The following is a 27081-nucleotide window of genomic DNA, read 5'->3' on the forward strand; positions in this document are numbered from 1 at the left end:
GATTTTGTATGGGATTGAAGAAGTTAAGTTGTAATAGCTTTATCTGTAAGATGTTTTATGTAAGTCTCACGTAACCAGAAAGCAAAAGCCTACAGTAGATACATACAAGATAAAGAGAAGTGAATCAAAACACACTACTATGGAAAATCATCAGTTCACAAAGAAAGACAGCAAGAGAAGAGGAAAGGAACTACAAAACAAGCTAGAAAACAACTTTTAAAATAACAATAGAAATTTCTTACCTATCTATAATTACTTTACTTAAATGTAAATGGATTAAATTCTCAATCAAAAGACATAGAACGGCCAAATGGATTAAAAAAAAAAAACCCCAAGAATATTCTGTTTATTGACAGACTCACTTTAGTGTTGAGAACATGCATAGGCTGAAAGCAAGAAACAGAAAAAGATAATCCATCCAAATGGCAACCAAAAGATGGCAGCAGTAGCTATTTTTATATCAGACAGAATAAGCTATTTTTTTAAAATAAATTTATTTATTTATTTATTTATGGCTGTGTTGGGTCTTCATTGCTGTGCTTGGGCTTTCTCTAGTTGCGGTGAGTGGGGGCTACTCTTCGTTGTGATGCATGGGCTTCTCATTGCGGTGGCTTCTCTTTATTGTGGAGCATGGGCTCTAGGCACGTGGGCTTCAGTAGTTGTGGCACGTGGGCTCAGGAGTTGTGGCTCACAGGCTGTAGAGCGCAGGCTCAGTAGTTGTGGTGCACGGGCTTAGTTGCTCCGTGGCATGTGGGATCTTCCCGGACCAGGGCTCAAACCCGTGTCCCCTGCATTGGCAGGCGGATTCTTAACCCCTGCACCGCAAAGGAAGTCCCAAAATAGGCTTTAATTAAAAAACTGTAACAAGAAACAAAGAAGTCCCAAAATAGGCTTTAATTAAAAAACTGTAACAAGAAACAAAGAGGGTGCTTATATAATGATAGAGGGGTCATTCATCAAGAGCATATAACAACTGTAAATATGTATGCACCCAACTTCAGAGAACCTGAATCTATAGAGCAAATATTAACAGAACTGAAGCAAGAAATAGACAAGAATACAACAATATTAGATTCTTTAGTACCCCACTTTCAACAAGTGATAGATCATTCAGACAGGAAATCAATGAGGACACGTTGGACTTGAACTACACTTAGTACCAAATGGACCTAACAGTCATATTTGGAATATTAAGAATATTCTGTCCAATAGCAGTAGGATACACATTCTTCTCAAGTGCACACGGAACAATCTCCAGGATAGATCACATGTTAGGCCACAAAATAAGTCTTAACAAATTTAATAAGATAGAAATCATATGAAATATCTTTTCTGACTACAGTGATTTGAAACTAGAATTCACTAACAGGAAGAAAACTGGAAAATCCACAAATATGTTGCAGTTAAGCAACACAATCCTGAACAACCAATGAGTCAAAGAAGAAATCAAAAGGGAAATAAAAAAATATGTCCTGAGACAAGCAAAAATGGAAACACAACATGCTAAAACTTAGGGATGCAGTGAAAGCAATTCTAAGAGGAAAGTATATAGTGATAAATGCCTTCGTTAAGAAAAAAAGATCTCAAATAACCGAACTTTATACTTCATAGAACTAGGAAAAGAACAAACTATTCCCAAAGTCAGCAGAAGGAAGGAGGTAACAAAGATAAGGGCAAAAATAAATGAAATAAAGAATAGTTTTTTTTTTTGAAAAGACTAGTTGGCAAATCTTTAGCTAGATTTAGCAAGAAAAAAGAGAACTCAAGTAAATAAAATTATAATTGAAAGAAGAGACAGCTGATAAACAGAAATACAAATTATCATAAGAGACTGCTATGAACAATTATATGCCAACAAATTGGACACCCTAAATAGAAACATACAACCTACCAAGACTAAATTATGAAGAAATAGGAAAACTGAACAGACCAATAACGAGTAAGGAGATTGAATCAGTAATCAAAAACTTCCTAACAAAGAAAGCCCAGGACCAGATGGCTTAATGGGTGAATTTTCTCAAACATTTAAGAAGAATGAATGCCAATCCTTCTGAAACTCTTCCAAAGAAATTGAATAGGAGGAAACACTCTTCAAACTTATTTTACAAGGCCATCATTACCCTGATACCAAAGCCAGATAAGGACACTCCAAGAAAAGAAGGCCAATATCCCAGATGAATGTAGATACAAAAATTCTCAACAAAATTCTAGCAAACCAGGCTTCCCTGGTGGCGCAGTGGTTGAGGGTCCGCCTGCTGATGCAGGGGACACGGGTTCATGCCTCGGTCCGGGAAGATCCCACATGCCATGGAGAGGCTGGGCCCGTGAGCCATGGCCGCTGAGCCTGCGTGTCCAGAGCCTCTGCTCTGCAACGGGAGAGGCCACAACAGTGAGAGACCCGCGTACCGCAAAAAAAAAAAAAAAAAATTCTAGCAAACCAGATTCAACAGCACATTAACAGCACATGATCAAGTGGGATTTATTTCAGGAATGTAAGAATGGTTCAGCATCTGCAAATCAATCAACGTAATGTGCCACATTAACAAAATAAAGGATAAAAATCATGATCAAAACCTATAATGGAAAAGAATCTGTAAAACATATATATATACATATATATGTGTGTGTATATATATATATATACATATATATACATATACATATAAAGTGACTCACTTTGCTATATGCCTGAAACTAACACAACATTGTGAATCAACTGTAGTTCAATTAAAAAATCATAAGATCATCTCAATAGATGCAGAAAGAGCAATTGACAAAATTTCAACATCCTTTAGGATAAAAACTCTCAAGAAAGTGGGCATAGAAGAAGCACACCTCAATATAAGGAAGCCATATATGAGAAGCCCATAGCTAACATCATACTCAACAATGAAAGGTTGAAAGCTTTTTCTCTAAGATCAAGAACAAGACAAGGGTGCCCACTCTCACCATTCCTATTCAACATAGTACTGGAGGGACATCCCTGGTGGCACAGTGGTTAAGAATGCACCTGCCAATGGGTTTGATCCTTGGTCTGGGAAGGTCCCATGTGCTGCAGAGCAACTAAGCCCATGCGCCACAACAACCGAGCCTGCACTCTAGAGCCCGCGAGCCACAGCTACTCAGCCTGCGTGCCACAACTACTGAAGCCCACACGCCCTAGAACCCATGTGCTGCAACTACTGAGCCCATGCGCCACAACTACTGAAGCCTGTGTGCCCTAGGGCCCGTGTGCCGAAACTACTGAGCCCACGTGCTGCAACCACTAAAGTCCACGTTCCTAGAGCCCATGCTCTGCAACAAGAGAAGCTACCACAATGAGAAGCCCGCTCACCACAATGAAGAGTAGCACCCGCTCGCTGCAACTGGAGAAAGCCCGCACACAGCAACAAAGACACAACACAGCCAGAAAAACCACCACCACCAACAACAACAAAAAAAACAAACCCATAGTACTGGAAGCCCTAGCCAGAACAATAGAGCAGTTAGGCAAGAAGAAGAAAGAAAAGGCATCCAAATGGGAAAGAAAGAAAGAAACTGTCACTACTTGCAGATGACATGAACTTATACATAGAAAATTTTGAAGACTCCACCAAAAAACTGTTAGAATAAAAAAATTCAATAAAGTTTCAGGATACAGAATCAACATATATAAATCAATTACAAAAATCAGAATACCCTATGATCTATCTGAAAGAAAATAAAGCAAACAATCCTATTTACAATAGCATCAAAAACAATAAAATACTTAGAAATAACTTTTCACTAAGTTAGTGAAAGATCTATATACTGAAAACTATAAGATATTGATGAAATTAAAGAAGACAAAAATAAATGGAAAGATATCCCATGCTCAAGAATTAGAAGAGTTAATATTGTTAAAATATCCACCCTACCCAAAGCCATCTATAGATTCAATGCAATCCCTATAAAAATTCCAGTGGTGTTTTCCACAGAAATAGAAAAACCAATCCTAAAATTTGTGTGCAACCACAATGGACTCTGAATAGCCAAAGCAATCTTGAGAAAGAAAAAAGCCTGGAAACATCACACTTTCTGATTTTGAACTATATTATAAATTTATAGTAATTCAAAACAGTGAATGTTGTACTGGCATAAAAACAGACACGTAGACCAATGGGACAGAATCAAAATCCCAGTAATAAACCCACACATATACAGTCAAGCAATATTTTAACAAAGGAGCCAGTAATATTCACTGGGGAAAGGATAGTCTCTTCAATAAATGTTGGGAGAACTGCATATGCAGAAGAACGAAACTGTACTCCTGTTTTATGCCACGCACAAATATTAACTCCAAATGTATTAAGGACTTAAATGTTAGACCTGAAACCGTAAATCTCCTATAAGGAAACATAAGGGAAAAACTGCTTGATGTTGGTGTTGACAATGATCTTTTGGATATGACATAAAGAGCACAAGCAACAAAAGCAAAAATCAGCAAGTGGGACTATATCAAACAGAAAAGTTTCTGTACAGCAAAATATGCAATCAACAAAATGAAAATTCAACGCTGCAGAATAGGAGAAAATGTTTGCAAACCTTATATATGATAAAGGATTAATATCCAAAATATATAAGGAACTCTTAAAACTCAGTAGGAAAAAATCAATTATTCTGAGTTTTTAAATGAGAGAAAGATGTGACTTTTTTCCAAAGAAGTCATACATACCTGAAAAGGTGTTTGATAATCACTGATCATCAGGGAAATGCAAATCAAAACCACAATGAGATGCTACCTCACACCTGTTAGATATTACTTCACACCTATTTGCTTATCATTAAATAAATGCTGGTCAGGATTTGGAGAAAAGAGAACTCTTATGCACTTTTGGTGGAAATGTACATTTGTACATTCCAAAATGCCAGTTCTGATATCATTCTCTGGCTACCCATGTGGGGTGCTTTCAGACTAGGTTGAAGAGTTCTCCCCCAGTTTTTTTCTTTTAATTTATTTTTTGGACTGCGTTGGATCTTCTTTACTGCCTGCAGGCTTTCTCTAGTTGCGGCGAGTGGGGGGCTACTCTTCCTTGCAGTGCACGAGCTCTCAGTGGGGCCTACTCTTTGTTGCGGTGCATGGGCTTCTCATTGCGGTGGCTTCTCTTGTTGCAGAACATGGGCTCTAGGTGCACGGGCTTCAGTAGTTGCAGCATGCTGGCTCAGTAGTTGTGGTTCTCGGGCTCTAGATTGCTGGCTCAGTAGTTGTGGTTCTCGGGCTCTAGATCGCAGGCTCAGTAGTTGTGGCACACAGGCTTAGTTACTCCGCAGAATGTGGGATCTTCCCGGACCAGGGATCGAACCTGTGTCCCCTGCACTGCCATGCAGATTTGTAACCACTGCGCCAGCAGGGAGGTCCCAAGTTCTCCCCAAATTTGATGCCTCTGAAGTCTAGAATGATGTCTGTTATTGTCAACCGGGATGATTTACACTGAAATTAGCTGTAAACTCCCATATATAGTTATAATTGAACATTAATGTTTATGATTGGTAGTCATTTTTAAGAGTTAGTCAGTAAATTCACTTGAGAAGAATGCCTTAGTATAGTCCCTAAAAATAAAACAATGAAAAGAGTTGTAGGCCAGTAACCTTCCCAGTGGGATATGGGTCAGTAAACCATAGAAAGCTTGCTTTTTTTTTTTGAAAGCCTGATTTTTTTAAAGCTTTTTTTTTTTTGTGAACTATTTTATATATGAAGTTTTCTTTTGTACATAAGCCTTCTATGTGATGATTTCCCCAGCTGGTGGAGACCTGTTTTAATTATATTTAATATGTATTATGGGAACATATTTTCCCATGGATGAACATTAATAGTCAATAATAATTAGCTAATATAGCTAATAATGCACATGAATATTTAATAATTAATTAATATAGCTAGTGAGATGCATTTAAATTAATATTTAATTGTACTGCAGTTTTATTTAGGGTTAAATGTGTATACTTGTTAAAAGAATGAAACCATTCTACTCAGCAACCAGTCTTATTAGCCATGTGATGGGGAACAGTTCAACAAATGAGAGCTGTCTCACAACCTATAGGGGCCAAAAGGAGGCAGGATAGAAACTCTCATTTTCAAGTTTCCTAAGACCAGGGACTTGAAGAATGATGAACACACCTTTCTTCCTGGCCGGGGTTTACTTCTAAATGTGACTGACTTTTCCTTAATAACTAATTATAAAAATAGAACAGCAATAATAAGAAGAATACTAATTATAGATAACAATGATCAACCACTTACAATGTGTACTATGCTGGGTTAATCTGCACAAAACCCTATGAGGTTCAGCATGAAATGTTATCCTCACTTTACAGATGAGGAAATTGTGAGTCAAGATTTAAAATTTTACACTTAGGTCCCTAACTACTGTGTCTTGCTGCTTCCCGTTATGTTATTTGAACCTTGCATTAACCTTGTGAGGAAGACAACAAAAACTTTTATTTCATTTTTATAGTTGAGGGAAAATGTCCCTTGGAGAGGGTAAACAATTTGTCTGGAGTTTCACAACCCATTTGCATGCAGCTGGGATTGGAATCTGCTTCTTCTAACTTTACCCAGCTGCAAAGAAACAACATGGAGAGATGTTTGGGAAGGAGCCACTTGTGGTTAAAGGCTATACCTTCTCCAGTATGGAGAGCCTGAGGAAGCTGTGTCACGCAGTGCAGGATGTGATACATTGTGTGGAGAGGACAGTGGCAAAACAAAAATCCAGTAGCAAGCACCCACCTGTGACTTGGCTGGTACTCTAAGCTAGAAAGGCCTGGGTTTGAATCCAGACTTTGCCACCTTCTTGCTGTGTGGGACCTTCAGCATTTCACTTCCTTACACTAAACCTTAGTTGGCTCTGTCAAAAACAAATAACATTTGTCTAACAAGGTTATTAGAATTAAATGAGATCATATATGTAAAATATATATCAAAATGCCTAGCATATAGAAGGTTCCTGATAAAAGTTAGTTTCCTTCCCAATTGATTGAGTTTTTCTTTCTTTCCATAGCATTTATCTAGCCGGCAGAGCGTACAGCAAAGCACATCTCAGGTAAGCAACTTAACCAGGCCTCCCTCTCTTTTCCCTCAATTCTTTCTTTTACGCAATTATAAAATAGGGATGCACCAAGAAATTACTGCCTTCTTTTTTTTCTTTTTGATAATCCTTTATTTTTATTTATTTATTTATTTTTATCATTGACTTCTTGATCGTGACCTAAGGAGCCCTGACCTCCAAGCAGACTTGGCTACTCTCCACTCCTCTGTGCAAATTTACACAAGCACAGTTGAAACAGAGTAGACTGAGAGACTAAAATGAATCAGTCTGAGAAAATAAAAATGGTATTTAGAATGGTAACTATTACTATCTAACAGTATAAACCAAGTCCATCAGGGTCATGACAGCATCTCCAAGAAGTGACTTTGAAAATGGTTCTCTGGAGAATTTAGATGTTTGTGACCTGGTGGAGATTTTGAGTTCACTTATAAGTTGGAATTAATGTTCCCATATCTCCTTCACTCTGTTTACTTTTCCCAGCTGCATATTTGCCTACCTCAAATCAAGCATATTGACGCAACATCTGCTACTAGCAAAGAAAACACTTTCAATCTCCCTTTGTCTTAAATGATCCCCTTCAGCAGTATGAGGAGAGTTTGTCATTTAGTTTTAATTTTACTTATGATCAGTATAATGAATAACTAAAATATTAGCAATCACTGTTTTTTGCCTTCCTCATTAGGTAGATACAATGCGCCCACGACATGGGGAAACCTGTCGGATACCAGTGCCACATCACTTCTTCCTCAGTCTGAAGAGTTTCACCTACAATACCATTGGGGAAGATACCGATGTCTTCTTTTCCTTATATGATATGAGAGAAGGCAAGCAGATCAGGTAAAAGTTATTAGAAGCTCTGGTGAGGTTGAGACTCTGTATTAGAATGGTGTGTCCTAGATCATAGGCATCTCTGGACTTCAGAGAAGATAGATGCACAGAGGAGGCAAAACAAGATTAAGTAACATTCTCTTATTTAGCTGAGAGTTTTGCTTCAAATCCCAGTGTACCCTGAAGTCACATATGGCCTCTTTTGTCCCTGTGTCTATTTCCACTTGGAAGCTCAAAACTCATTCTTGGCCATCACCACCTCAGGGAAAGCAAAGGATGCATCTATTCAATGCCAGAGGAAACACACAGGAGAAACATAGAACAAAGCAAATTCAGCAAAGCGACCCAGCTCTTGAATGCAGGAAGCCCTGGGCTCTGCTTTCCTGCATGTGGGATGGAGAGGGCTCACAAGGAGGGCAGCCCCAGCCCTCATTGTCTGCCTAGCCCTGTAAAAGAAAGAGCATATTCTGGACAAAAGGGAAAGTTGGCCTGACTCTATCATTCCTCTTTTACTTGGATTGGAGGAGAAGCCACAGAAAGGGGCTGACATGCAGTAGACTGTGTCTTGACAGAGCAATGAGACCCTTAAGCATGAGCAACTGCAGTAGTGTTTTTCCCCTTGAAAGGTAGGGAGAAATCAAGGAGACATTCTAGGCTTCTCTTCCTCTAGATGTCAACAAGGCTCTAAAAGGGTGAGAAGACCTTTGTAAGCCAACTTGGAATTTTAGGGAGCCCTGACTTTTCTCTGTGATTATCTTCTAGGTGAGGCAGAGAGAAAATAAATCTTGGGATACTTTTATGTTGCATGGGAACTTTCTGTGTTAAGACTGCTTTATGGGTTGTTGTTGTTTTACTTAAGATTTGAAAATAACTTTTACTTTTCCAATTGCATGCTACATGTGGGAAGATTTTAAATGGAAGTTATAACAGAGTACAAAAAGAAAGCAGTTAATTTGTATGTTCCACAGTGCCTCTAGTCTTGATTATCCCACCCTGCCCCCGCCAAATTAAAGCACTTTGCTTCACTTTGGCATAGGAGTAAAATGATATACTCACTGATGAGGGCAGGTGGGTTTTCCTTGTCACCAGTGGCTCCCAGTATGTGCTTCTAGGAAAGCTGTGGTGGTGAAGGCAACTACAGCTGCTGCACATAGGCAAAACTATAGGCCAGGGCTGCATGGATTTAGATTCTGACTGCTCTTGTTTTTCTACTAGACTAAAGGTTTGTAAACTTTCTTATTTACATTTGTGTGTGGAAGAGTCCTTTTTCTTCAAGCTAAATTTTATAAGAAAGTTCAATAAATGAAACAGATAAAATAGAACTACTCTGCTGATGAAAGGGGAAATAACAGGAATCTCACAATGTCCCTGCCCCTACCTAGTAAGTACCCTGTGGAACCTCTGAAAGTACATGGGATACAGTTTGAAAACCAGAGCACACTGTTTTGTCATCTCTGAGTGCCAGGGACTATGTCTTCTCTCTCCATGATCCTAGCGCCACACACAGTGCCTGTGCCCAGTACATTCTTTATCGGACTTACTGCACAAAGAAGATGCAAGCCCAGTACAGGCACCTCCATTACTCTGGTTTGTAATTCATGCAGGATCATCAGTCCATGCAGTTGTTTTATTTTTGGACTTATTGTTTATAATTTAGTCTCAAGAAACAATAAAACATTTTAAAAGAAGAAATGTAAAAAATAATTTTTATAGATTTGCTGGAAATGATTAGGTCATTTAAAATCCCTACATATTAGAGAACTATACAACCTTCACATTCAGATAATAAAACTGTAAGATTCTTAGTTGAAAATATACACTTTCTTTAGTTTTAAGAGTGAACTAACAAATAGAATTTTAGACATAGGTTTAACCAATAAATGTTCTTTCTTCTTTCCATTAGGATTTGTGTAGTGTGTAAGCCCTTAAAAATTTTAGGTAATTGAGCAGGTATTATCAGATAATTATGCTTTCATTATGATTAATTATCAAATTGGTCACATATTACTGTTTTGAAGCAGTTGTCAGAAGTCACAAAAGATTAGGGGGATGTATTACATCAGGTGCACAGAGAATAGATACAGAGCAATCGGTTTAATTGTTTCTTCTCCTCAAGATAACTCCTTGAGTGACTATTTTTCCAGTCAAATGTTTGTAGTCTGGCCCCCAATCAAATGGTGCTAGTCTAGTATTCAGTATTGCCAGGACACACTCAGCCTCTGTGCCAAAGAACACATGTGAGCGGGGGAGCAAACTAAAGAGAAGACCAGCTATTCCTCTACTCTAAGTCTTATTGCTGATTCCACAGGCAAACCTAGAAGGGCTAAAGTGAATGACAAATTGCCAACCCACATCATGCATTCTGATATATGTTGACTGATGAGTATTAGATGATCTGCTGGAGAGCAGAAGCAGCAGCTGGCAGGGCCTTGGTAGCTCTGTTTTTTTGTTTCATTTCATCATTCCAAACAGAATCATAAATATTTAGCCTTGAAATCTAAATCTCTAATTAAGACCTCTCCCCTGAGCTTCAGGTCCTCATTTCCTTATTTCTACCAGACATATGCCCTTAGATGTCCTTCAGACATCCATCAATATTTCTAAACTTCATTCATTTTCTATCCTCACACACATACTTCCTCCTTAAATCAAGTGAAAGGCATTTGCTCAGAGATCCATATGAGAAACTTAGGAGTCCTCTTAGGCTCCTCCCTCTATATCTCCATCCCTTCTCAGTTAATCACTGTATCTTATTAACTTGTATCTCCTAATGCCAATCAAATCACTACCCTAACTTTATCCTCACTGTCACCCCAGATCCTTCACATTTCTCCCCAAATGTAGACTCCCTGAATCTGTCTTCCTACCCTGAGTTATCTTCCACACCACCACCATACTTCTCTTTTAAAAATACAAACTGTTCATGTCAGCTCCCACTTAGGCTAAAAGCCCTTGTTACTTAGCATGGCATAAAAGGCCCAGCATGATATAATTCTGCCTGTTTCTCTAACCTTATTTCATGCATCCTATTTTACTCTTGATGACTTATTTGGCTTTTTCTAAACATGCCTTGCTCTTTCATGCCTCTCTACCTTTGTTGGCTTGGTAAACTCCTGGTCATTCTTTACAACTCAACTTTATGGAGCCTTCCTCATTCTATTTATGAGTAGAATCAGCCCTGGGGCTTCATTGTGCACATTATGTCACCCTGTACCTAGCTTTATCCCATTACCAGATATTATACTGTAATTATACACATGCATGTAGATTTCCCCTACTGGAATGGGAGCTTCCTCATGTTTTTTTTGTACCATTTTCTCCCCAGTGCTAACCACAGGACTTTGGATATTGGAGCATTAAATAAATAGTTATTGAGTGAATGAATGAATAAATCCATCTATCATATAAGTACCAATCAGTCTCCTGTGAATCAAGAAATTTTCATTTAATTGAACAGTTTAGCAAGCATTTGCTGAGGGTTTCTTGTTTATGGGCCCCTGCAATACCTGCTAGGGATTTAGAGTTAAAAAAAGAAACGTCCCTGCCCCTGAGGAGGTCTGAACAGGGTATTACAGAATTCCTAAAAGATGTGAAACATGTTATGCCCAATTTTAAGTACCAAACAAGCTGAGTGGAAAAGTAAGATGGGCAGATGTCTTATTGACATGTGGCAAGACTTTAAGCACAATAAGAAGTCAGGGAGGTGAATGTGAAATAGTTGGCTGATGGGAAGCAGCAGCATAGCACAGGGAGATCGGCTCGGTGCTTTGCCATGACCTAAAAGGGTGGGATAGAGAGGATGGCAGGGAGGCTCAAGAGGGAGGGGATATGGGGACATGTGTATGCATATGGCTGATTCGCTTTGTTGTGCAACATTAACACGGTATTGTGAAGCAATTATACTCCAATAAAGATGTATTAAAAAAAAAAAGAAGAAGAAGTCAAGGAGGGACTTCCCTGGTGGTCCAGTGGTTAAGACTTTGCCTTCCAATGCAGGGGGTGCAGGTTCGATCCCTGGTTGGGGAGCTAAGATCCCACATGCCTCGCGGCCATAAAACCAAAACATAAAACAGAAGCAGCATTGTAACAAACTCAGTAAAGACTTTCAAAATGGTCCACATCAAAAAAAGAAAATCTTAGGGCTTCCCTGGTGGCGCAGTGGTTGCGCGTCCGCCTGCCGATGCAGGGGAATCGGGTTCGCGCCCCGGTCTGGGAGGATCCCACATGCCGCGGAGCGGCTGGGCCCGTGAGCCATGGCCGCTGGGCCTGCGCGTCCGGAGCCTGTGCTCCGCAACGGGAGAAGCCACAACAGAGGGAGGCCCGCATACCACAAAAAAAAAAAAAAAAAAAAGAAAATCTTAAAAAAAAAAATTCAGGGAAAAACAAACATAAAATACAACCTATTACGATAGAAACTTTTATAGAGCTTTTCAAGCTGAAAAAAATGAGAAGTCCTATCCAAATCCTGGTTGTTTTATATATTTTTTCTAATCAGTTACATTTCAGACTTTGCTTCATATTTAGGATTAAATTGTATGGTTTGGGAAAGAAATATAGTTAGCTTTGCAATGATATACTGGGAGAGATGACTTATCCTGTCATGGTGAGCTGGATCAGTTGTCACCAGGGTTTTGAATTCAACATTCGAAGAACTATTATTTTTAAGAGGAAAAGAAGTCAGGGAAGAAAAGGGACATTGAGAGACTGAGAAAACCTCAAGGGCTCTTGGAGAAAATGAAAGTAGTTGAAAAACAGTGGCCAGGATCCAGATAAGGTATTAACTCATTTGTTCAACAGATATTTATTAAGCATCTACCAAGTATTGCGTTAGGTGCTAGGGATACTGAGGTGAGCAAGAGAGAGATCTGCTTGTCTTCCTGGAGCTTAGGATCTAGTTGAGAAACTAGCTGTTTCTAGTAGAGAGACCATTAAACACATGATCACATGAATAAGCACATAGTTTAAAAATTGTCATAAGTGCTATAAAGGAAAATCATGCAGCGTGCTGTGAAACCTCATGTAGATTGGAGTGCAGGGAAGGGAGCTCTTATGGCATCCAAACTAAGGCTTAAAGTATGAGTAAGAAAAAAAGAGTGGATAACATGATCTAGGCAGAAGGTCTAGATGCAGGGGAAAACTTTGTACATTCAGAAAACTGGGAGGTAGTCATTGTTGGGGGAATATAGTGAGTGAGGGAAGGAAAGGATATCACAAGAAGCAGTCACAAGAAGAGATAGTCAGGGACCAGATTATGTGGGGCCTTACAGCCGTAGAAAGATTTTGGATTTTATTGTAAGTTCAAGAAGAGGAGATATTCAAGTATGAAAAGCAGCAAAAGCAAAAGCTTGAGTTAGAAATAATAAAGACATGAATGCATGTATGCAGGAAATTGGAAGAGGCTGTTAGAGCTAGGAAAAAGTTTAAGTGCTAATACAAGATTGAATAGGTTGGAGATAGCCCTGAAAACCCTGTAGACTGATTGAGACTTGATGTATTAGATAAACTGTTCTCAATCCTTGAATGGGGGACTGCCATGTTGAACATGGTGATTTGGGATTATCCCAGTGGCAATATATAGGTTAAACTGGAAAATGGATGAGATGAGTTAGGAGCTGTTGCAGATATGAGTTGATAAGGCCTCAGGATAAGGGGACTAGTACTAAGATTAGAGAAGAAAGGGCATCTTACCATATAAGATGTGGTCCCAGACTCATCACCTCTATAATTTAATTTCCTATCATTTCCCGCCTTGATCACTCTACTTTACAATGACTTCCTTGCTATGCCCTAAAAACATTACACGTGTTCCTACCTTAGGGCCTTCCTTTGCACATGCTGTCTCCTGGATAGCCTCATGGTGCTTGCATCCTGACCTTCTTCAGGTTTTTCCTCAATTATCACCCTCTCAGGCTTTTCCTGGCCCCCCTGTCTAGAACTGAAATGATCATTACCATCATCTCCTACATACACATGCATACTCTCAATCCTTTCCTTGCTTTATATTTCCCAAGCATTTATTACCATCTAGCATACTAAATAGTTTAATTATTTACCTTTTTTATTGTCTGTGTCTCGTCAGTGGGCTGTAAGCCCCGTGAGAACAGAGGTATTTTTCTCTTTTTTCTTTACTTTTTTAATTGAAGTATAGATCATTTACAATATTTTTTTAGTTTCAAGTGTACAGCAAAGTGATTCAGTTAAACACACACACACACATATATATATATATATATATATATATACACATATATTCTTTTTCAGATTCTTTTCCATTATAGGTTATTATAAGATGTTGAGTATAGTTCCCTGTGCTATATAGTAGATCATTGTTATTTACCTATTTTATATGAGAACAGAAATTTTTTTATCTTATTCACTAGCAAATCCCTTGAACCTAAGAGAATATTAGCATTTGGTAGGTACTGAAGTTACTTATTGAATGAATGAGTAGTCAACTAAGTGTAGCAGCAAACTTAGTTATTCCTCTTATCTCTTTTCTCTCTCTCTCTTTTTAAAACATGTAACTCAATGTTTTTCTACCTTGGAGGCAAGGAGAGTGGTACTATAATTATTGAATCCAGCCAAGTGAAAGAAATGTTGAGTTCATTTTGGGCTATGTTGAGTTTGAAGTGATAGCTATGCAAACCACATGCCATGTAGTGGGGGCATCTGGGATGCAGGTAAGGTGTCACAGATGAAGATAAGAATTTTCTTAGGGATAGTTCCTGTATGCAGAAACAAAGCTATCCAAACCTATTTAAATAGCATGTGAGAAGAGCAGAGGGCAAAACACAGGTAATATTTCAGTCATTAAGAAAACATTTTATGCACCTAACATGCAGCATGCTGTCAGGTAATATAAGAGTTCATTAAAAAAGCAATTTGTTGCATCTGATCCTTGCTACAACCTAAGAAGGGGCACAGTGCCTAGTGGAAAAAAAAAAAAAGAGTTCATTTAAGATTGGGGAAAAAATGCCAGTAAAGGAGAAAACACAATTGAACAAAGCTGAAGGTATACACTTTTTTATTTCAAAATATATTACAGAGCTACAGTAATTAAAACAGGATGGTACTGGCATAAAAGCAGACATGTAGACCTATGGAACAGCACAAAGAGCCCAGAAATAAACCCACACATGTCCAGTCAACTGATCTTTGACAAAGGTGCCAAGAATACACAATGAGGAAAGGATAGTCTCTGAAATAAATGGTGTTGGGAAAGCTGGATATCCATATGCAAAAGAATGAAATTTTACCCTTACACTATACACAAAAATCAACTCAAAATAGATTAAAGACTTAATGTAAGACCTGAAACCATAAAACTCCTAGAAGAAAACAGAGGGAAAAAGTTTATTGACATTGGCTTTGACAATGATTTTTTGGCTACAACCCTGAAAGCATAAACAACAAAAGCAAAAATAGACAAGTGGGATTACATCAAACTAAAAAACTTCATTCTGAACAGCAAAGGAAACAATCAACAAAATGAAGACAGCCTATGAAATGGGAGAAAATTTTTGCAAACCAAAATAATATCCAAATCAGATAAGGAGTTAATATCCAAAATATATAGAGAACAAATAAAATTTAATAACATAAAAACAAACAATCTGATTTTATAACTGGCAGGAGAACTAAACAGACATTTTTCCAAAGAGGGCATCAAAGTGGCCAATATGCACATGAAACAATGCTTGACATCATTAATCATCAGGGAGAAGCAAATAAAAACCAAAATGAGATATCACCTCCCATCTGTTAGAATGGCTCAAGGATGTGGTGAAAAGGGAACCCTTATATACTGTTGGTGGAAATGTAAATTAATCCAGCCACTATGGAAAACAATATAGAGGTTCCTCAAAAATTAAAAAATAGATCTACCATATGAGCCAGCAATTCCACTTCTGGGTATATACCCAAAGGAAATAAAAGTGGGATTTTTTCAATAAAAGTTAATTTTTAAAAAAGCGGGATTTTGGGGCTTATAAAAACCAAAATGAGATATCACCTCCCATCTGTTAGAATGGCTCAAGGATGTGGTGAAAAGGGAACCCTTATATACTGTTGGTGGAAATGTAAATTAATCCAGCCACTATGGAAAACAATATAGAGGTTCCTCAAAAATTAAAAAATAGATCTACCATATGAGCCAGCAATTCCACTTCTGGGTATATACCCAAAGGAAATAAAAGTGGGATTTTTTCAATAAAAGTTAATTTTTAAAAAAGTGGGATTTTGGGGCTTCCATGGTGGTGCAGTGGTTGAGAGTCCGCCTGCCGATGCAGGGGACACGGGTTCGCGCCCCAGTCGGGGAAGATCCCATATGCCCGGAGCGGCTGGGCCCGTGAGCCATGGCCACTGAGCCTGCGCGTCCGGAGCCTGTGCTCTGCAACGGGAGAGGCCACAGCAGTGAGAGGCCCACGTACCGCAAAAAAAAAAAAAGTGGGATTTTGATAAGATATATGCATACCCATGTTTATCACAGCATTATTTACAGTAGTCAAGGTATGGAAACAACCCCAATGCCTATCAATAGATGAATGGATAAAAAGATGTGTTGTATATACACAATGGAATATTATTCAGCCATGAGAACAGAGAATATCCTGCATTTTCAACAATAAGGATGAAACTTGACCACATTATGCTAAGTGAGTTAAGTCAGACAGAGAAAGTATTATATCACTTGTATGTGGAATCTAAAAAAGTCAAACCTGTGAAAAAACAGAGAGTAAAATGGTGGTTACCAGGAGATGGAGGAGCAGGGGTGGGGGATAAAATTGGTGGTGTTTAAGGGTATGAACTTATAACAAGTAGTAAATAAGCCATGGAGATTTAAACACAATATAATTAATAAAGGACAATAATATTGCACCATAATTATATGCTAAATATTGCTTCAGTGGTAATCATATTACAATATATAAATGTATCAAAGTAACACACTGTATACCTTAAGTTTATAAAATGTATCATGTCAAATTTATCTAATTTTTTAAAAAAGATAAATGTTGGGGAGGATGTGGAGAAAAGGGAACTCTTGTACACTGTTGGTAATGTAAACTGATGCAGCCACTATGGAAAACAGTATGGAGGCTTCTCAAAAAAAATAGAAAATAGATCTATCATATGATCCAGCAATCCCACTTCTGGGAATATATGCAAAGGAATTGAAATCAGGATCTCAAAGAGATAGCTGCATTCCCATGTTCATTGCAGCCTTATTTACAACAGCCAAACAAGGAAGCAACCTCAGTGTCTATTGGTGAGTGAATGCATAAATAAAATGTAGCATATACATAAAATGGGATATTGTTTAGCCTTTAAAAAGAGGGAAACTGCCATTTGCAACAAGATGGGTGAACTTTGAGGGTATTGTGCTTCATGAAACAAGCCAGACATAGAAGGACAAATAATACATAATACTGCTTATATGAGGAATCTAAAATAGTCAGACTCAAAGGAGGAGAGAGTAAAATGGTGGTTGCCGGAGCCTAGGGAGAGGGGAAAATGGGGAGGTATTAGTTAAGGGTAGTACAAACTTTCAGTTATACCAGGTGAATAAATTCTAGAGATCTACTATATGGCATGGTGCCTACAGTTAGCAATACTGTATTGCACACTTAAAAATTTGCTAAGAGTTTAGATCTTTTGTTAAGTATTCTCATTTCACACTATAAGTAGATGATAATAATAAATAGAATGAGAAGAAACTTTTGGAGATGATGACTATGTTTATGACTTAGACATAACATAACATTGTGGTGATGGGTTCACAGGTGTATATTTATCTCCAAACTCATCCAGTTGTATACATTAAATATATATAGCTTTTTATTTGTCAATTATACCTCAATAAAGTGGTTTTAAAAAAAGAAATGCTGGGAGATGTGAATTTTCCTAGCAAGTGTTACACCTAATTTAAATGCAAGACTTACTAAAATGTATATGTATTTTCTGTATCATCACATAACCAGTATGACAAACATTATGCAGATTTGCCTCACTTATGCTCTGAAACAGAATTTTCTAAGACAATCCATAATAACATTATAGGCAAATAAAATTGTCTTTTTTTTGAAGTTAAAAAAAAAAAAAGAAGGGCTTCCCTGGTGGCGCAGTGGTTGAGAGTCTGCCTGCCGATGCAGGGGTCACAGGTTCGTGCCCCAGTCCGGGAAGATCCCACATGCTGCGGAGTGGCTAGGCCCGTGAGCCGTGGCTGCTGAGCCTGCGCGTCCGGAGCCTGTACTCCGCAACGGGAGAGGCCACAATAGTGAGAGGCCCGCGTACCGAAAAAAAAAAAAAAAAAAAAAAGAAGAAGAAATTACTCTCCTGTTTGTTTTTTAATAACATTTATCACCTTCTACATTCTACATAGTTTAGTCATTTATTATGCTTATCACTTATTATCTGTTTCCTCATTTTGTGTTTCCTGGACAGAGAGGGATGTATTTTGTTCAGTAAGGTACTCAAGTGCCTGGAACAGTGCTTGTCACCTAGTAAGTGCTCAATAAGTGTTTGTTGAATAAATGAGTGTAACTATCCAGAATGTTGCAAAGAGCTAAAAAGGAGATGAAAAATATGAAAGAAAAATTAAGGAACATGAAGGATAGAATGAGAGAGGGTAATAAACATCTAATTAGAATCACAGACAAAGAGAAAAGCAAAAAAAGGAGAAGATATACACCAAGAGGTAATGGCTGATAATTTTTCATCACTGATGAAAGACAAGAAGATACAAATATAAAGCTACTTATTTGCTTTGCTCTCACAGGATTCCTCTTTGGGAGCAGTGTACTCTCTGACTGTTGTCAGAGGCAAGCCAAGGTTGTTAAATAGAACTTGTCCTCATTTCCATCACTTCACTCTATGGTAATGGTAAATTTACAACATCCAAGGTGGGCCAAAATGCTTTATAATTTTTTTAAAAAAATTTTTTCCTTTTTTAAAAATAATTTTTCTGGCTGCTTTGGGTCTTCGTTGCTGCACACGGGCTTTCTCTAGTTGTGGTGAGCAGTGCTTCTCATTGCGGTGGCTTCTCTTGTTGCAGAGCACGGGCTCTAGGCCTGTGGACTGAGTAGCTGTGGCTCGTGGGCTTTAGAGTGCAGGCTCGGTAGTTGTGGCACACGGGCTTAGTTGCTCTGCGGCATGTGGGATCTTCCCGGACCAGGGCTCAAACCCGTGTCCACTGCATTGGCAGGCGGATTCTTAACCACTATGCCACCAGAGAAGTCCCCAAAATGCTTGTATTCTTAACAAATATAGTATAACTTGGGAAAAGACATGAAGCCCACTGATGGTTTATGGTATCTTGATAAAAGAATGTTTCACCCCAACAGCAACAAAAACACTTTTAAACTATTTGACTTTTGAAAACACTATAGCACATAGATTCAGTTACATTTTGAATGAAAAAAAGTAAAGGTATTCACAGAATAAATCCTTAGATTCTCTAACCCAATTTAGAGTCAGATGTGACTTTAAATACTGTCAAGGACTGCCATTGACAGAGCACCCTTATGGAAGAGTCATGGTATAGCTGTTCCTTTTGCTGCTTCCAAATACTGGCCTTTGTGGGCAGCTGCCCAAACATTGCCTGAGAGTTTGTCAGCAAACGGATGACTTCATGTGCCCCTTAATTTTTTGATTGAAGTATAGTAGATTTACAATGTTTCAGGTGTACAGCAAAGTGATTCAGTTATACATATTTCTATATATTCTTTTTTTTACAAGATATTGGGTATAGTTCGCTGTGCTGTACTTGTTTTTTTAAATCTATTTTATATATAGTAGTGTGTATCTGTTAATCCCAAATCCTAGTTTATCCCTCCCTTCCCTTGCTCCTTTGGTAACCATAAGTTTGTTTTCTGTGTCTGTGAGTCTATTTCTGTTTTGTACATCAGTTCATTTGTATCATTTTTCTGGGTTCCACAAAAAAGTGATACCATATGATATTTGTCTTTCTCTGTCTGACTTAGTTCACTTTGTATTATCATCTCTAGGTCCATCCATGTTGCTGCAAATGGCATTATTTCATTCTTTTTTATGGCTGAGTAGTATTCCATTGTGTGTGTGTGTGTGTGTGTGGTCTCTCCCGTTGCGGAGCACAGGCTCCGGACGCGCAGGCTCAGCGGCCATGGCTCACGGGCCCAGCCGCTCTGCGGCACGTGGGATCCTCCCAGACCGGGGCGCGAACCCGGTTCCCCTGCATTGGCAGGCGGACGTGCAACCACTGCGCCACCAGGGAAGCCCTACACCACACCTTCTTTATCCATTCATCTGTCAGTGGACATTTAGGTTGCTTCTATGTGCTGCTGTGCCCCTCAATTTTGCTGCACATCTCCTCCACGTTTACACTCTGGTTGTCAACAAACCAGGTCATTGGCAAATCGCCGGCCCCCAAATAAAGAAAAATAAATGAATTATGTTTTCAGTTTAGGATGCTAGAAAAAGAAGAAGTAAACTTAAAGAAAGTAGAAGAAGAAAAATAATATAATTATAGAACTTAAAGAAATAAACAATAGATACAGCAGAAACTAACAACATTGTAAATCAACTATACTCCAATAAAAATAGAAATAAAAAAAGAAACAATAGAGAGGATAAATAAAATAAAAACTGATTCTCTGAAAAAAGAAACTTTAAAAAAGTAGACACACCAGTAGCAAGAGTAATCAAGAAAAAAAGATAAACTATAAATACTAAAAATTATATGGAATACATTTTTTAATTGAGATAAGACTCACGTAACATAAAATTAACCATTTTAAAGTAAACAGTTGAGTGGCATTTACTATATTCACAATGTTGTTCAACCACCACCTCTGTCTAGATCCAAAACATTATCATCACCCCAAAAGGAAGCCATGAACCTGATAAACAATTGTTCCTCATTCTCCTCCCCACCCCACCCCTCTCCCCATCCCCTGACAGCAGCCAGTCTCATTCCATCACTGTGGATATATCTATTCTGGATATTTTATGTAAATGGAATCATACAATGTGTGACCTTTTCCATCTGAATTATTTCACTTGTCATAATGTCTTAAAGGTTTATTCATGTTGTAGCATGCATCAGTACCTCATTTCTTTATATGGCTGAGTAATATTTCATCATATGGACATGCCACAATTTGTTTATCCATCCATTCGTTGATAGACAGTTGTGCTGTTTCTATCTTTTGGCTGTAGTGAATAGTGCTGCTATGAACATGTATGTATGTGTACTTGTTTGAATGCCTGTCTTCTATTTTTTTAGGTATATATCTAAGAGTGGAGCTTCTGAATTATACCGTAATTCTATGTTTAGCTTTTGAGGAACTGCCAAACTGTTTTCCGTAGCAGCTGAACCATTTTACATTCCTGCCAGCAATATATGAGGGTTCCAGTTTATGCACATGCTCATCAATACTTGCTATTTTCTGGGGTTTTTCCCCATTGTGGTTTGATTTGCATTTTCATGATGACAAATGATGTGAGCATCTTGTCATGTGTTTGTTGACCATTTGTATATCTTCCTTGGAGAAATGTGTAGTCAAGTTTTTTGCCCATTTTTAATTGGATTATTTGTTTGTCTTTTTGTTGAGTTGTAAAAGTTATTTATATTTCCTAGATACTAAACCCTTATCAGAGATACGATTTCCAAATATTTTTTTCTTCCTGTAGGTTGTCTTTTTTTACTTTCTTGGTAATGTTGATGCACAACACTTTTTAATTTTGATGAAGCCTACTGTATCTGTTTTTTCCTTGGTTGTTTGTTTTGGTATCATAGAACACATTTTTTAAATTGTGTATGTATACTATGACCAATCTGATACCAATAAACTTGTGCTCATATGTATAAGAATGTTACTTTTGTAATAGCAAATATTTTAAGGCAGTCTAAATGTTCATAAGAAGAGAAATGACTAGATAAATAATAGTGTAACCTTTGAAAAAATTAAGGTGAAAAGAAGTGAGAGAGGGACTGAATTAGATTTCTATTGTTGCATAACAAATTACAACAAATTTAATGGATTTTAAAATTTCCCATCTTTTAGTTCATAGTTCTGTAGGTTAGAAGGCATTTCTGGGTTCTTTGTTCACGATATCACAAGACTGAAGTCAAAGTGTCAACTGGGCTGTGTTTTAATCTAAAAGGTCTAGGGGAAAATTTGCTTCCAAGTTCATTGGTTGTTGTTGGCAGGATTCAGTTTCTTACAGTTGTGGGACTGAGGTTCAGTTTCCTTGCTGTCAGCTGAGAGCTGCTCTTATCTCCTAAAGGCCACCTGCCTTTCTTGCTATGTAGCCCCCTCCATCTTCAGGTTAGCAATAGTGCAGTGAATCCTTTCCATGCTGTGAATCTCTTACTTCCTTTTCTGCAATTAGCGGGAGAAAATTTGTCACTTTTAAAGGACTCATGGGGTTAGGTCAGGCTTACCCACATAATCTCCCTGTTTTATGGTCAACTGTGCCATATAACATAACCTAATAATGGGATTAAAAGTCACCATACTTACAGTCCCAGGGATCATACAGCCCTGGGATTATTGGGGGGGAAATTTAGGGGACCATTTTAGAGTTCTGCCTACAACAGAGACTACTTCTAAATGCATAAACATATTCTATATATGAAAGAAAGTTAATGAGATATTGTTCAGTGAAAACAGCATTTACAACTGTATGTATAGTATTATTTTGTGGGGAAAACTACATACATCTATATGTGTATAATGTATATATGTATTATAATTATTAATTTTTAAAAATAATCCTTGAACTGACAGATATTTGATATTTTGGTAGTAATTCTTTTTTTTAAAGTAGCTGGCAACAATCTTAAGGGAAAGACAGTTATAAAAAAATATAGCAGGGCTTCCCTGGTGGCGCAGTGGTTGAGAGTCCGCCTGCCGATGTAGGGGACATGTGTTCGTGCCCCGGTCCGGGAGGATCCCACATGCCGCGGAGCGGCTGGGCCCGTGAGCCATGGCCGCTGAGCCTGTGCGTCTGGAGCCTCCGCAACAGAAGAGGCCACAACAGTGAGAGGCCTGCGTACCGCCAAAAAAAAAAAAAAAAAAAAAAAAAAAAAATATATATATATATATAGCAAATATTGGTTTTGCTGTATGAGGAGAAAAATAAGAAAAAAAAATTCTCAGTTATACTTCTCCCCTTCTTCAAGCCTTCTGGCTTGGCAATCCAGACTAAACATCTGCTTGCTTTTGCGTGATAATGGGGTAAGAAAAGGACAAAGCCTATAAATGGCTAGAATTTTAAATGTCCTTTATGTTTTTTCCCTAATATCATGGATTCCCTTCTATAAGGAACTCATTGCCTTTGTTAAAAAATATTTTTCTGTTAAGAAAAAGAAAGAAAATATTTTTCTGTATACACATTATGAGTGTTAACTGTTATCTTAATCTATTTAATAATTACCACCTAATTACCTCCTCAAAATCGTATAAAGAATATTCTTTTAGAAAAGAATTTGTGTTTTGATCTTTATTTGCTTCTATATGGATACAGTTATCTTTTATGTGAATTTCCTTATTCACAGGAGGAGTATTATTGTTTAACTAATTTTCTCTGTGCTACTGGTGTGCCTGTTAATATGCCTGATTCTCTCGCTGGCCCTCTACAAATTTAGCAGAGTGCTCTAAAGCCTCTGGGTGCTAGTGATTGATTTTATCACTCAACCGGCTTTCCCTAAGGAGTCTTCAGTATGCCAGGTTTTTCTCCTAGGCCTTGGGAATACAAAGTTGCCCTCAGAAACTTAACCTCTCTTGATTATCATGTGAAAGCACTTATGTTAGCCATCTTTTCATGGATGCTGTGCAAAGCAAGCCAAAAGCCTCATTTCTAATTCTCCTGGAGTTTAGTCAGCATTCAAAATACCCTTGTGTAGAATGAACTTTTTCTTGACAATCAGCTGCCTCTGTAATTGAAATAGAGGGTTCTGCCTGAGAGGCAAGCTTTCTACCCAAAAGAGATAATCTGCCTCTGAAAATCTCAGGTACCCCCAGAGAGAAATTTTCTTTTAAAATGATGGCGGAGAACTTTGTTAATTAAATCAAACAGTTTTTCTTTTCTCTGCAAAAGAGGTCATGTCTTACAGTGCAACTAGAGCTTATCTGCGGGAGCTCAGGCAGCCAGTGAAGGACCTGCACATCAGTCTTGGTCCTTCCACTCAGGGCCCCAAAGTTAGACAGGTATGGTCTAACCTGTCTTAACTTTGTCTGGGACATAGACTCCAGCTCACTACCCAACATTCTCCCAAGGATTTTCTGTCAGTCCCAGCAGGAATAAGAGAAGCTAATACCCTGACTCTGGTGATTATCAACATCACTTTCTTTTCCTACCCTACTCTCATTGTCAATATGCATATCTTCCCTTGAAATTACAAAGATCTAGAGAAACTAAAAATTAGCTCACTCTCTCACACGAAGAAAGCCCAGAACCTGTGCCCTATGGATAGAGAAGCCAATGCGTGAATATTTAAGTGAAACCGTTTATAATCTATTGTCTTATAAGTTTTCTCTTATAAGAATATATTTTTCTAATATAACACAAAACTGAAAATATAGACAGAATGAATGCAAATTCAGTTTAAAGGTAAATATATTTCATTTCTGTGGCCAGGCTAACTCAACATGTTTCTACATACAGGCCCAAGGTATCATATCTTGCTCTGAAACATTACAGTGAAAATCTGCTTAGAGATAGACAAGTTGAAACTTTCATTTTAGATATGTGCCTTGGCCTGTGGTTAATGTGTCTTTTTTCATCTGAGAATAAGGTCAGAAATTGCTCTCCTGTATGTGCCATCATTTCATTATGTTCAGAGTCTAAATATCAGGCTGGGAAAATTTTTTAATACAATGTCCTACAGAGTCGGGACAAAAACAGTAAAAGAAGTGGTCAGGCCTCTTTAAGAAGTTCTTTGTTTACAAGAAATTTGCTTTCTACTCTGTCTAGACCATGACACATAGTACAAAGTAGAATAGAATAACTAATGCTACGGACAGAAGTTTGGAAAAATCCTCTGCCTAGAGAGGAATGTGGAAAATTAAGGGGTATCAGAGATAGAAGTTATAGTGGATTGATACAGTCAGACATTTATTTTTCACCTATTATGTGCTCCCATTGGTATAGGCTCTAGAGACATCTCAGTGAGGAAAACACACAAAAATTCCTGTCCTTGTGAAACTTGTATTCTGGTAGGGGGAGTCAATCAATAAATATAACAAAGAGTAAATTGTAGAGTGTATTTGGAGGGATAAATGATATAGAATAGAAAAAGTTAAAGTATGAAGGAGGATTTGCTATTTTGAATAAGGTGTTCAGGGTAGGCCTTACTGAGAAGGTAAACATACCATGGGGCTATCTTCCAAGGGAGAGACCTTTTTTCTACCATCTTCTCATCCTTGGATCTCAAAATGACTTCCAAATTAATGAGGTGGACCAAGGGATGAAATTACAACCAGCCTTCTAACCCCTGGTCACTTAAAGATAAATTAGGAAACTAGGTAGGAGGCCTTTGCAGTAATCCAAATGGGAGATGATGGTGACTTGGACTTGTGCTTTTTTTTTTTTTTTTTTTTTTTTTTTTTTTTTTGAGGTAGAACTGTGCTGGTTTCATTTCTGGTATGGTGGAGTGACCTTCTAACAGGCCAGCCCTCCAACACTTAACTATTAACAGTGGGTAAAATCCAGGAAAACAGCCACGTTAGGGTTCTGCTGAATGAACAGAAGCAGCAGATTTTGGAGGGGTAAAAACTTGGAGAAAGGGACCAACACAGGGTGAGTGTCCTGTTTTTGTGGTTTTGGTCAGAGCTTTACTCTCAACATAGCATGGGGTAGCTAAAACTAATAGAAGCCTGCCATATTTTTAGCTTGAGGAACCAAGAGATGGAGCTTGGGGCTTGAAGGGAATCCTGGGAAAGATAGAGCATGAGATGGAGAATCCCAGATGTTATATATCACCTCTGCCCATGTCACTGGCTGATCCCTGAATCACACATATGCAGGGCAAACTCAAAGCAGCTAGCAACTAAGACTAAAAGAAAACTGAGGGACTTCCCTGGTGGTGCAGTGGATAAGACTCAACACTCCCAATACAGGGGGCCTGGGTTCGATTCCTGGTCTGGGCACTGGATCCCACATGCATGCTGCAACTGAGGAGCCTGCCTGCCACAACTAAGGACAACTAAGACCCGGTGCAACCAAATAGATAAATAAATATTTTTTAAAATAAATAAAGAAAAGAAGAGAAAACTGAAGTTTGACCTGCCATCAGTCACAGGAGAAGCAGATTACAGATTAAGTCTAACCAAGTTAATTTACTATTAAAACAAAAATACTAACTGACCCTCTTCAGAAGACTGTAAGAGAATCCAGAGTCTCCACAGCATAACAACTACAGTGTCCAGGGTACAATCCAAAATTATGGGACATACAAAGAACATGGAAAATATGACCCAGTCTGAGGGGAAAAGACAGTCAACAGAAGCCAACCCTGAGATAACTCAGTTGTTGAAATTATCAGACAAGGATTTTAAAGGAGCTATTATAACATGTTCAGTGAATGAAAAGATAGTAAAAATCTCAACAGAAAAATAGAAAATACTTCTTAATACCAAATGAAATTTTAGAACTGAAAAACACAGCATCTATATTAGGGATATCCAGAATAAAAATATCACCAGATGAGATTAATTGAACCATGAAATGATAGCAGAGAGAATCTTTGAATTTGAATATCAATATAAGTTATCCAATCTAAAGAAAGAAAAATATTGAAGCCAAACTTAATCAACAAAGCCTTAGGGTTACAGTTTCAAAAGGCCCATAATGGAATTTCAGAAGGAAAAGAGAGAAAGAATGGGGCAGAAAAAACATTTAAAGAAATAATGGCATGTAACTTCCCAAATTTTGTGAAAGACATAAACTTACATATTCAAGAAGCCTGTCAAACACCAAACAGATTAAATATGACACATAGTAGTCTAAAATTCTTAAAAGTAGCTAGTAAAAAATGACACATTGCATGCATGGGAACAACAATTCAAGTGATCATGGGCTTTTTATCAGAAACTGCGGAGTCCAGAACATAATAGGAGAATATCTTTAAACATCTTTAAAGTGTCTTTAAAGAAGATACTTTGTTCATCTTTAAAGAAGGACAAACAAACACAAAGTTACATATTTA

The 27081-nt window shown here is 38.0% G+C and overlaps 1 protein-coding gene across 1 annotated transcript in view; it reads left to right on the forward strand.

Annotated features, from left to right (window-relative positions):
• The window catches only part of DOCK3 (dedicator of cytokinesis 3), a 463183-nt gene that overhangs the window by 253828 nt on the left and 182274 nt on the right, over positions 1-27081 (forward strand). The window contains exons 8-9 of the mRNA XM_028479808.2: positions 7017-7058; positions 7747-7901. Coding sequence (XP_028335609.1) covers positions 7017-7058; positions 7747-7901 — 197 coding nt within the window. The remainder of the gene's footprint in view (positions 1-7016; positions 7059-7746; positions 7902-27081) is intronic.

Source organism: Physeter macrocephalus, chromosome 18, assembly GCF_002837175.3.
Source record: "Physeter macrocephalus isolate SW-GA chromosome 18, ASM283717v5, whole genome shotgun sequence".
Lineage (NCBI taxonomy): Eukaryota > Metazoa > Chordata > Mammalia > Artiodactyla > Physeteridae > Physeter > Physeter macrocephalus.